General features: G+C 50.3%; 2 protein-coding genes across 2 annotated transcripts in view; both read right to left on the minus strand.

Annotated features, from left to right (window-relative positions):
- Positions 1-6,485, minus strand: part of ATP6V0D1 (ATPase H+ transporting V0 subunit d1) — a 38,268-nt gene extending 31,783 nt beyond the window's left edge. The window contains exon 1 of the mRNA XM_024556207.4: positions 6,205-6,485. Within this exon, the coding sequence (XP_024411975.1) occupies positions 6,205-6,334 (130 nt within the window). The 5' untranslated portion in view covers positions 6,335-6,485. The remainder of the gene's footprint in view (positions 1-6,204) is intronic.
- Positions 6,486-7,137: 652 nt separating this feature from the next.
- On the minus strand, positions 7,138-8,080 carry AGRP (agouti related neuropeptide). The gene is made up of 4 exons (XM_024556080.3): positions 8,067-8,080; positions 7,816-7,945; positions 7,565-7,650; positions 7,138-7,368 (listed from the first exon to the last, which is right to left on the minus strand). The coding sequence occupies exons 2-4, from the start codon at positions 7,940-7,942 to the stop codon at positions 7,186-7,188; spliced, it is 396 nt and encodes a 131-aa protein (XP_024411848.2). The 5' UTR covers positions 7,943-7,945; positions 8,067-8,080; the 3' UTR covers positions 7,138-7,185.
- Positions 8,081-12,441: the final 4,361 nt, after the last annotated feature.

Below are 12,441 nucleotides of genomic sequence, written 5' to 3' on the forward strand. Positions count from 1 at the left end.
CCTGCCAATCAAAAGGTCACCGGCTTAATTCCCAGTCAGGGAGTGCGAGAGGCAACCCCAGTTGATGTTTCTCTTGCACATCGATGTTTTCTTCCTCTCTTTCTCCCTTCCCCTCTCTCCAAAAATAAATAAATCAAATCTTTTTAGAAGAAAAAAAAAACTGCAGACACCTTCTAAAGGGTCAGTCCAACAGTTTTACCCTCCCATCGGCTACAGTGAGGGAAAAGCACTTCCTATGGCTTTTGCAATCCCCTGAGAGCTGACTGACGTCTGTATAACTTTCCGGTCACACTCCTAGCCACACCACGATTAGTACGGGGTGACTTGCCACTCCCGGAAGACACCAGCTACATGTGCATCTGCAGTTCCCTGTGACCGGAGTCTCGCTTTCTTCTTCCCAGAGGAGACGGTCTCTTATGAAATAGGGCTGAAATGCAGAAGGAGATGCTGCAATGAACCAATGAACAGAAGACAACCGATTCAGGACAGAGAGGGATAAAGTGTTCTGAGAGACAGCCAGCATGTCCGTCCTGGGAGCGCTTCACCCACAGTCCCCAAGGATCCAGCTCACCGGCTCTCCCACGCCTGAATATTGGTTGTGTTTCTCTACAACAGGAAGGAGAGCCTGACTGGCCCAGGTGTCAGGTAGGGCCTCATCCAAATTAGGAAGCTGGCGTCTGATACCATCCGCTGCGCTGTGGCTGCACAATCCAGCAAGCTATGGGATTTTCTGTATCTTCCAAGTTTCTGAGTAATAGAAGAGCTTAATCCGCAGAAAAATCCTAGAAACAACACAAGCCCAGTAGCAAGGAAGAACCTCCGGACTCAGATTATGGTCTCCAAATATCATATTTCAATACACAGAACGAGGTCCCCTAAGAGAAATGGAGACTCTAGGTCTGGGTCGGGAAATGTATAAAATAAGATTGGAACATCCTGTCCTCCAGAAGGAAGGAAGCTCTCAAAGTCTACGAGGTTGTGTCAAAAAGACTTGGCAGGCTACTGACTAAGCTACCACGGGCCAAAGGACACTCTGAACATTAACAAAGTGAAAAGACTAAAGCACCACAAATACACTAAAATCCACACTACGTTATGGTGCTAAAACAGAAAGAACGAACCCACCTCACTAGCCATCTTCGGAGAATGTTAGAAACCAACTCAATATTTTGAAAGCTGGTAAATATGGAAAAGGATCAAGCACTTATCCTGCCTCTCCTATATAAACTATTTCAGGGTAACCAAGCAGCTATTACTCCAAGTTGCCAGGTATAAAAGTATCCAAACTAGCAACTGCAGAAGGAAACATAGAATATCACCATTTCGTAGCCCTGTTGAAATAATGATTCTAGGCAATAGATGTCAATGATTCCTCATGTCACAAAAAGAGACAACTAGATATTATATGCCTGCCAATGAAAGTACAAATATTACCTATGAAATATTCCTTTTTTCTTTCCTTTTTTAAAAAAGATTTTATTTATTTATCTTTAGAGAGGGAGAGGGAGAGGGAGGGAGAAAGAGAGGGAGAGAAACATCAATGTGTGGTTGCCTCTCACATGCTCCCTACTGGAGACCTAGCCTGTAACCCAGGCATGTGCCCTGACTGGGAATGAAACCTGTGACCCTCTGGTTTGCAGGCCAGCGCACAATCCACTAAACCACACCATCCAGGGCTAAAGAAATCCAATCAGCCAGTAATAAAAAAACTCCCAACAAATAAAAGTCCTGGACCAGATGACTTCACAGGCGAATTTTACCAAACATTCAAAAAAGAATTAACACTTATCCTTCTCAAAGTGTTCCAAAGAATTGAAGAGGAGGAAAGGCTCCCACCTTCATTGTACAAGGCCAGCATCACCCTGATTCCAAAACCAGACAAAGACATTACAAAAAGTAACACAAAATTAGAGGCCTACATCCCTGATGAAAATAGATGCAAAATCCTCAACAAAATAGTAGCAACCCAAATCCAGCAATGAAAAAGATCATACACCAGATCAAGTGGGATTTATTCCTGGGATACAAGGTTGGTTCGGTATCCGCAAATCTATTAATGTGATACACCACGGAAACAAAATGAAGGATAAAAATTATATGATCATATCAACAGATGCAGAAAAATCGTTTGACAAAATTCAGCATCCGTTTATGACAAAGATCCTAAGCCAAGTGGGAACAGAGGGAGTATACCTCACTGACATAAAGGCCGTGTATAACAAACCCACAGCCAACATCAGTGAGGTTTTCACCCAACAGTGAAAAGCCAAAAGCATTTTCCTCGAGATCGGGAACGAGACAGGGATGTCCATTCTCACCACTTCTATTCACCATGGTATTGGGAGTCCTAGTCCCAGCAACCAGGCAAGAGAAAGAAATAAGAGTATCCAAATAGGGAACAAAGTAAAACTGTCATTGTTTGCAGATGATATCACACTATTCAGAGAGAACCCTGAAGAGTCCACCAAAAATCTATTGGGGAACTGATCAATTCAGTAAAGTAGCAGCATACACATTTAATATTCATAAATAGGTTGCATTTTATACAAACTATCAGAAAGAAAAATTAAGAAAACAATCCCGCCCAGACTGGTGTGACTCAGTTGACTGGGCGTCGTCCTGCAAAGCAAAAGATCGCAGGGCACATGCCTGGGTTGCAGGTTCAGTCCCCAGCTGGGGTGCATGGAAGAGGCAACCAATTCTCTCACTCACTTTCTCCCTCCCTTCCCCTCTCTCTAAAAATAAATAAAAATAAAAGAATAACATTGCAATAACTAGGCATGGCGTCAGGGGGTGCTAGACTTACCACAGGGATCACTTCCTAAGTTATATAAATATTTCACCACCATGTTGTCCACCTGAAACTAACACAATATTGAATGTCGACTGTAACTTAAAAAATATATTATACACCTCTTATGTATATTTTGTTTCCTCACATAACAAATTAGCATTTTACATGCCAAAAAACCCCTAAAATACTATTTTAATTATTATACTAATTATATGGCTGCACCATAATCTACTTAATCAGTTTTCTACCATTACTTATTATTTAGATGATTTCTAATATTTAGTTGTATAACTAAATTGATTTTTACCTTAAAAAAAGAGAGAGCATTCAACAATGTATCTCAGCTCTTATGGCATAAAATAGGTGTTCTGTAGATGTATGTTAAATGAATGAAAACATTAAAAGTCAGTTATAGTGCCCTGGCTGGTGTGGCTCAGTGGATTGATTGAGTGCTGGCCTGAAAACCAAAGGGTTGCTGGTTCAATTCACAATCAGGGCACATGCCTGGGTTGCGGGCCAGGTCCAGAGGCAACCACACACTGATGTTTCTCTCCCTTTCTTCCTCCCTCCGTTCCCCTCTCTCTAGAAATAAATAAATAAAATCTTTTTGAAAAAGTAAGCTATGCTGTATGTTTTCTCTCTGTACATCTCTGACCCACCTCCTCTTGCCCACAAGCTGGGACCCCACTCCCAGAAGGTACTCAGCACATCTGGGAACACTCAGAGCTGGAAAGAGCTTTTATGACCGTTAAGCTTTTCTGTCCCATCAGCTCACCAAAGGGGGTAGGACCTCTCCAGGATCTTTATCCTACCTTTGAGAAGAGACCATCAAGCAAGATGGGCTATGGAGGACCTATGGGCTTCGGAGATGCTACAGGACCAAGAAGAGCTCAGTAGCAGATGCCCTGTTGGAGTGGAATCCATGGAGGAAGGCTGGGGTGTGGTGGAGGTCTATATTTGCCCTAAATTGCAGAACAAATAAACACCCTCTGACCAGTGCGCTGCACTTTCTGAGAAATGTCAAAACACCTGAAACACGTTCTTTGGGAATCCCATCACCTCGGGACACAGCTACAGTCTCACTAGGCACCACAGGCTTCCTTGGTGTCCTCTTCCCACCCGCCTCTCCCTTCCCCTGGGGCTGGGGAGGCAAAAATATCCAGCAACAAAGGCCTGGACGCCAGGCCTCTGGTGTCATCTTCAGAAGCAGAGAAGGCCTTTCTGTAGAGAATAAAATGGTGTTTCTGATCACTTCTTCCTGCTTCTGGTTATCCCCAAGCCCTGAAAGTCCTGAGCAACTCCAGCATACACGGCACCAAAAATCTCAAACTCTATTTCAAGAAACATCTAGAAAAGCAGCACAAACACCAGAGGAGCTGTAACTGGGTAGAGGGGACTATATTCTAGCCTAGCATGGCCACAAAGAGGTTCTTAGGTGGGGTGCTACTGGGGCTGGGCCTTGAAGGGTGAAGTCACTGGTAGACTTCACGGTCACAAGAAGGAAGCAGACGGAATGGCAGGTGCGGACAGTACTGAAAACAAGAACTAAAATTTGCCCAGTGCTTACTCTGTGCTTGGTGCCAGGCTAAGCATTTTACCCAAAATAGTTGACATCTCACAACTTTCTGAAGTAGGTACTGTTAATATTCTAGATGAAGAACCCAAGGTCCAGAGGGGCTAAATAATTTGTCTAAGGTAATCCAGTATTGGCAGGGCTGGGCCTCAAACTCAGATTTGTCTAACTCTGAAGTCCGCCACACTGCGTGCACCAAGAACTGGGCCCATGCATGGCTCTCAGGAGGGAAAGGAGTATGTGTGAACGAGCAAGGGAATCCCTGAGCGTGGAGCTGAAGGTCTGCAGGGCAGGCCACAAGGGGGCCGGTCCGGAGCGGTGTTGTAGGAAGAATGGAGGGTTTGCTGGGAAAACGGGAACCAAATGCCAGTTGGCAATCAATGGAGTCTACCTCCACATTTAAGCAAACAAAGATCTTCCTCCAGGCCCAGCCAGTCCACAAAACTCACATTAGGTGCCAACTGTGTGCCAGGCCCTGCCCCACAGCCTCTCTATTTCTCTTCCTTTCCCAACAGAGGACAATCAGGTTGCTGATAGGCTGCTACAGTCCAGCAGCCGAAGTGCTCTCCTCTCCTTCCCCACCTCCTCCACTTCCACAATGGAGGTGAACAACCTTTTTTTTGCACATTTATGTTAAAACCATAAAATATACAGCCTGGCTGGTGTGGCTCAGTGGATTGAGTGCCAGCCCCACCAACCAAAGGGTCCCGGGTTCCACTCCCAGTCAAGGCACATGCCTGGGTTACAGGCGGGATCCCCAGTAGGGGGCGCATGAGAGGCAGCCACACATTGATGTTTCTCTCCCTCTCACCTTCCCTTCTCCTCTCTAGAAATGAATGAATAAACATTTTTTAAGAAATCCTTTTAAATAAAAAATAAAACCATAAAATATACAATTGTATTTTAATCTCGATAAGTTTTAAAATGTAAAGGTATGTATTTTTGCATTGTTGCGAGATAAAAACTAGTATTTTTTAATTGAGCTCAATTTTAACCTTGATACACTTTTTATTTGAAAATTTCCTCCAGAGGGTAAATCACATCTGGTCATCTTCCTCCTCCAGCCACCATGAGACTAGCTCAAGAGTACACTTAGGGGTCAGGGATGGCGACTGACATCCCAGCCACAGTGCCCTTCACTACTGCCTGGGGGACGGGGAGGAGGCGAAGACTAATCAGGGACATCTCCAATTCACTAAATTTGATGCTCTGTGTACTGAGAAGGGGGAACTCGGAATCTCGCAATTCTGGTGCTAAGAAACCCTATTCCAACAAGCATCCTTCTTGCTGAGGGTTTGAGTCTTATTGGTCAAATACAAGTGTATGCACTTCCAGACCTGTGGGGCCACACCTTGCTCTCCCAAACACTGCCTTCAGAAGCCTCTGCTCAGCCAGTGGTTCTGCGATGGGAGAAAACTGTAAGCAGGCTCAGCAATTCCCCAGGCAGGTTCACCCCGCGGCCAACGAGAAGCTTCAATGATCACAAGCGCCTTGGTGTATGTGTTAGTAGGGAAGTGGGGGACTTTTCCGCTTCGTTTCCCCAAACATTACCACGGGACAGCTCACTCTGGCGACGTCAGGGTAAAGGGACTTGCATGGGTACATCTCGCACCGACCAACCACTCCCGAGAGACCTGAGCCGGCCCCAGCAGAGATGAACCATAGTGATTTTAAAGGCTTGTTTGCGTTTGGGCCTGGGCCGGGCCGCAGCTGGAGGTAGATCCCCTTCCAGCGCCTCCATCGGCCCCCGAATCCCCAGCGAGGCCTCTCAGGCCCTCCGAGAGCCCCCACATTCGCCTTCCCTTTCACAGCCGGGCATCCCGGCCCCGCGGCTCACCCTCGAGCGTCTCGCACTGCACCAGGTTGAGGTAGTCCGCCTGGCTGAGCACCCCGGCCTTCAAGCCGCGCACTAGTCCCTCCAAGTAGCCATTGTCCACGTTGAAGTAAAGCTCCGGGAAGGACGACATGGCTGCGGCGGGAGCTGTGGAACCGGAGAACCCCGACCCGTGGACACGCAGCGCAACTCCTAGATCAGCTGACTTGGCACCGGCAGCCGACTGTCAAGCGTGTCAGGTGACCCTCAGGAGTGTCACGTGATCACAACGGGGCCGTTCTGGTGGCGCGTGTCTTCCGGGTGGCTTCGAAAGGACGCGTGGAGCAGGTGTGGTCTGGGACGGCTCTCTAGCGCCTGCGCGCTGAGGGAAGGAGAGCCTCCGGTTCCCAGCCGGATCTGCTGAGTGTCCCTAGCCCGCCGCGCGGTGGCGCTCGTAGCCGTGGAAATTGGATTGGGCCCCCTAGCTTTCCCGGGTCTGTTGAATCTGGTAGTGTGGGGCGTGTGGAGTAAAGATGGGAACTATTTATGCTTGGAAATGTTCCAGGCTGCTGAGTCAGCCTTCTCCCGAGGGGAGCTGAAGCATGACAAGGGCGGCCTTCGCTAGGTGTCACACATCGAGTTAGCTGCAAGCAGGCTCTGGAGCCCAATGCCTGCACGCCAGCCAGAAGTTGCAGGCCCTGCCCTGCACTGTGCCCCCTACCCCTTCCCCTCGTTTACTGTACAAGATTCTTGAGGGCTGGAGAGCCGCCCTTCTCTTTTTCCCTCAACGGTGCCTAGTGCCCTAAGAGCGTGCATGTAAGTCAGCTGATCGGGTAACGCAGGTCCTGGGGTAGGGTATGTGGTTTCTAGGTTTGGCTGCATCCCCATCCCTGCCGTGACCTACCCACCTCCAAAGGCCACGTTCGAAATAATGCCACAGGCTTGGGGTTGGTCCCAAACTTTATTCATGCTCCCCGTCCCAGACCCGACTCTGACGTTGACCAGTTAGGTGCGGCTGCAAGGGTTCGCAGCAGTACCCAGCTTGCGGCAGTAGCAGAAGGCATTGAAGAACCGGCAGTAGCAGGTGGCACATGGGTCACAGCATGGTACTTGTTGTCCCAGACAGGACTCATGCAGCCTCACGCAGCGACGCGGGGAGCGTGGCTCACGTCCTTCCGGATCTAGCACCTGCAGGGTTGCTGGAGTATGGACCTCCAAAGGCAGGTCCAGGGACCTCACCTGCCCCTATTTAAGTGGGATGGTAGTGGAGCATGGGGGTCTGCAGTGTCGTTCCATGTGAGGAGGGCACGAAATGGAGAATGGGGATGACGCCTGATGTCCCCTCCCCAGGCCTATGGCCTCACCCGTTTCCCTGAATGGTTACCTCTGCCAAGTCCTTGGCCTCCTGCAGCAGAGCCTTTTCTGTCCGTTCTGCAGTTGTCCTCTTCAGCCCAGGTCTCAGGCCCAGGCCTGGGACAGCGATATGAGGGCAGAACACATACACCGCCCCTCCGCCCACGCACAAAACACCCACCTCCCAGCCTGGGATTGGGAAGAGAGAAGGAGGGCTCACACGAATAGTTTGTGGCCAAAGGATTCCAGTTCCCAGCCGGACCCACCCCTGTCCACACTGACCTGACAGCTCTGGGAACAGGGCCTGGTCAGGCCTTCTGATGCCCTCCGGGGATGCCAAGCTCATCTGGGCGCCCTGCGTGGCAGGTAGTGCCAGCAGCAGGGCACAGCTCAGCACTGCAGTCAGCATGGCCTGGCTCAGCAGGAAGACCCACCACTTAGTCCCCTCTAATCCTTGGAGAACCCTCTAAGTGCTCAATCCCCGAGAGAGGTCCCCCAGAGAGTAGGAGTCCCTGCCCAACCTGGGCACTTACTTCTGCTTGCTGGATCCTTGCCCGGAGAGTACCGGACCACCCCGTACCCTCAGCTTATATAGCAGGGTCTAATGAAGGGCCCACACGTGACTATTGTCATGCAGCCAGGGCATGAGAGCCCTCCCCAGAGGTGGGGGAGGGTAAAGTTCATGCCTGTCTCTCTGGAATCTGAGTTTTTGGGTGCTCTACAAGAAGGTGACCGTCTCCAATTGCTGGTGAGGTCTCCAGGCACCAGTTAAAGTTTGGGAACAAGATAGGGTGCCCAGAGCCCCCCAAATTTCTACAGGTCAGGGACCTGGGGGGTGGCCAGGCTGGAGCCACTAGCAGTAACAACGCAGGCGGCCCTGAGAGCTTAATTTAATTTGTGGCCCCGGAGATGCTCACTCAGACATTGCATGGTGTGTTGTTTGCTTTGTTTACAGGAACATGGGTCAAGGACATTGAATTGGGTGATGGGCCAGTGGCCAGAGTGGGGCAGAGATGCGGTGCAGACCTAGATTCTGGGTTTTTGGAGGGGAGAAAGGGATGGAAGAAGCCTATCTAGACAACACAGGCCCTTCTGCTTCCATCCCTGGCTCTGCCTCCCCTCCTCCCTGTCCCTCCAAGCTTCTCCAAGACCCCCACCCCTTTTCCGGTCCTCAGATCCCTTTCTGCCTGGGGTTCCTGGAAGCCAAGTAAGCAGAACAGATTGTTCCCTGGGTGGGCGAGCAGCTTCACAGTAAAAAGCTTTCAGGCCGCCAGCCTCATTAGTGCTAATGGTTGCTCCCATCCTTCCTGCGTTGTTAGGTCTCCCCCTGCACCTGGTCTCATCAGCAAAGGCTGCAGTGAGAACAGCTCTTCGGTGGAGATGGTAGGACACACAGGGGCCCTGCCTTCCCTCAGCCCTCTGGAGGGCGAGTTATCACACGCCTTGCCCAGCAGAGAAAGGGACACAGTGTGAATCAGCTGCAGGGCCCCAGTGTACAAAGTGGGCCGGCCCAGGTTCACACAGGGTATTCTGACCAGGCAAAGTCCTGAGGAAGTTCTCTCAGCAGCAGGTGGATGTCATAGGTTGTCGTCGGGCAGCCTTTGGCCTGGCGTCAATGTCAACAATTGGTGTTGGGGTGCGGGTTGCCTGGGGAGGGAAGAGACCCTCCCCAGAGGGTGGCCCCGTGGCAGCTTCTTCCACAAATGGGCACTGATGTCCGATTCTAGGATCAGGCTGCATTGGGCTCACCTATGCTTGGCTCAGGGTAACGGTCGTAGGAGCTCAGAGGGTTATACTACTGCTGGCAGGGGGGACAGGGGACTGGTCCCATTTCTCCCCTGAGAAAGGTACTGGCTGTTTTGGTGACTCTGTCACAAAGCCACCCTGGTGTCAAGGCCTCCCTGGACGTTGAGCTTTCTCTCTTGTAGGCTGTGATGAGGCCTGGTGCCCCCTGGTGCCCCACCCCAGGGCTTCCTGTTCTCAGAGTGATGCGAGGCAAAGGTGTCTGGCACCCACGTCTGACCCCCTCCTGGTAAGGCCCCTTGGGGGTAGGGAGAACAATACATCAAATACACCTGAGGCACGTTCCCCAAATCCTTGTGCCCTGGCCCCATCCTTGGAGGTTCTGGCTAAAGAAGTAGCGGTGGGGAGGGAGCAGGGACTGTTGTGCCCTGGGTGAGTTGCAGTGGGCCTGGTCAGCACCCATGCTAAGGACAGCTCTTCATATTCTAGGGTGGGGCCCCGTCCCACTCAGGCACTCTGTGTCTTTACCAACTACAGTGACTGTCTTCACCTGGGCGAGTGCGTACAGGCGTGTCAGCCCCACGAACATGATGGACCAGAGCTGAGGCACTCACTTCTAAAAATCTTCCAGGGACTCATCTTTTAGAGAAAGGTCATGACATATTTACTGATAAAACGATAGGAAGTCTGGGATTTGCTTCCAAATAACCCGGGGGGGGGGGCGGTGGGAGGTGATGGAGATGAAACAGGACCATTTGTGAGTTGGTAATCGTTGAAACTGGGTGATGGCCCGATGGGCTTCATTATCCCATTACTGCTACTTTTGTTTATGTTAGAAGTTTTCCAGGATGAAAATTAAGAACAAAATAAAATTTAAAAAATGCAGCAGGGTAAGTGCTTTGATAAAAGAATGTCCCAGGAGTATGTGGCGTCATGGGCACCTACCCTATGGAGGGAGGGGGGAGGAAGTGGACTAGGGAAGGCTTCTCAGGGCAAGAGAGCTTTACTCAGTCACGATGCTTGAGTAGGAGTCGGGGAGATTCCAGACAAGGGACATTGTAAGTTTCCTGGATCTATAACTGACACATGGTTGATGGAGCTGCCTAATTCTACAGCTTAACACTGGCACAGGCTCTGCCCCAATCCTGTCTCCTGCCTGAAGGGCCCCGGGCTAGTAAACAATCAGTTAGTTTTCTCTCTTCTGCAGTCGGGGAGTCAGCTACCCCCAGAGCTGATTCGGTCCCTGAGTCGGTCAGCAAACATCCATAGCCACCTTCACGGTGTCCGGCTACCGTGAGCGTGCACAGGCTCGGACCACGGCAGCTCCCATGCCACTCACAACCTCACGTGGAGCCCAGAGGCGGAAATCACATTTGTTCATGCCCTTTCCCACCCCACCCTCCTTCTGTCCTCCAGCAGGTGTCACCCCACTCTGGGCACCACTGAATTGGCCCAAAAATGGCCTTCAGGTTTCCTGTTATAACTCTCTAGATACATCTATCTATACCTATGTATGTAAGTGAACTTTTCAAATGTTGTTAGTTTTTGCAAATAACCCATCTTTGGCTTGATTATCCAATTTTGTTACAATGAAGTTTTTATCATTTCCTATTTTCCTTGGGTTTGTCAGTTGAAGAACATAGTTGCCTAACCTGCCGTAGTCCGTAAGAGGCCCCTCCTCAGGAGCCCCTTTCCTTCCTAACACAATGAATGGGTGGTTCTACTGTCAGGAACTGACCCGATGTCCCTAGTGATAGGAGGACTCAAGAGTTAACAATCTGAGCTTCAGTCATAGTTGATATGCCTAAGTGATTAATGCATGTGGAAAGCTGTTACTCTAGAAACTGGAACAAATGAGCCGGTGACTCCAGGAGGTTGACGAACAATTCAGCCTTGTGCCCCAGGGGATCTGCAAGTGAGGGAGAGGGTGTCTGAGCCGCTGTGTTCCAGGAAGGGAACATCTGTGACGCAGACAAAGGATTGCTGATCAACAGATAAAGAAGCGCTAGGAAAAGTGCCACCAGACTGCACGTCTTATCCAGTTAACCTTTTTTCAACCCCTGTACCTGCACTTTTTTCTCCCTATAAAAATGAGAAATGAGCTTGAAATGAGATGTTAAGATAAGGTGTTCAGAGGTTTTGAGGGTACATAACCCCACTGTCTTCCCAGATTGCCAACATCTCAATAAAGTGCCTATAAAGATTCAATCCTTGTCTCTATGTATTGGTTCCAGTAGTGACAGGCAGCATGAATGCCAACTTTTCCGTTTTCACCAGGACAATGCTTGTTGGCAAAAGGGCCTTCAGAAACATGTGGCATGCTCTGGGTGGACACTTTGGGATACCTGGGCGGAGGGTGGGGGAGGGGGGTGCAGATCCTATTTCATGAAGCTGGAAACCCCAAACATAAAGACCCTGTCTTCAGGGAGGAGAAAGGGGAGAGTGTGAATGCTCTGACAAAGACCAAGTAAGAGGACAAGGAGAGGTGCTTGAAAGCACCCCCTCTTTTTCCTCCTGCAAAGTAGGGTGTTGTTCCTGATTTGTCCAGCAGGGGACAGCAGAGCCATAAGCACCCAGTGGCTCTCCCCAATTCAGCTTCTTTCTGAAACCCAAATCCCCACCCAGAGGGCACTGCCCCTGCCCCTGTGGCTCATCTGTAAGACTTCCAAACGGCAGAGATTGCCTGGAGAGACAAGGTCCCCTCAGTCATCGGAGGAGGGGAGCAGGATGGACAGGGGTTATTTCAGGCTAGTGTCTTGAGCCCGCAGCTGGAGGGAATCCCACTGTGATCGGGAGCTCCAAGAGGGGAGAGTCATGTTTGTTGCATAAATGCCAGCACTCGCCATTCTCCCATTCATTCAACTTATTTATTGAGGGCATGCTACATGACCAGCACATTGCCAAAGCATCTAAACTGAGACTAGGTTAGAGGCCACAGTGACCCGAAGCTCTTGATTCTGGGGTCAGCTAGGCCTCTTGGACTTGCCTGTTGCCAATGAAAGTGTAGGCTGCAGACAAGCCAGGGGGAGTGGGGCGAGGTGCAGGACCAGCTGCTGGCAGAACACCCCTTTCCCAGACTGTAAGGAGGCCCCGAGATTCTGAGCCTTGCCTGACTCCCTCTCCCTCTCCCCGCTCAGTGCTGGAAATGGGCCCTTTGGGGGGCCC

Source organism: Desmodus rotundus, chromosome 12, assembly GCF_022682495.2.
Source record: "Desmodus rotundus isolate HL8 chromosome 12, HLdesRot8A.1, whole genome shotgun sequence".
NCBI lineage: Eukaryota > Metazoa > Chordata > Mammalia > Chiroptera > Phyllostomidae > Desmodus > Desmodus rotundus.

Excerpts from the sequence above, each read along its gene's own strand:
- AGRP (XM_024556080.3), bottom strand. The coding sequence starts at position 7,942 with ATGCTGACTGCAGTGCTGAGCTGTGCCCTGCTGCTGGCACTACCTGCC. Across the intron at positions 7,651-7,815 it reads CCTGTTCCCAGAGCTGTCAG|GCCTGGGCCTGAGACCTGGG; the intron begins GTCAGTGTGGAC and ends TCGCTGTCCCAG. Across the intron at positions 7,369-7,564 it reads AGGCCAAGGACTTGGCAGAG|GTGCTAGATCCGGAAGGACG; the intron begins GTAACCATTCAG and ends GCAACCCTGCAG.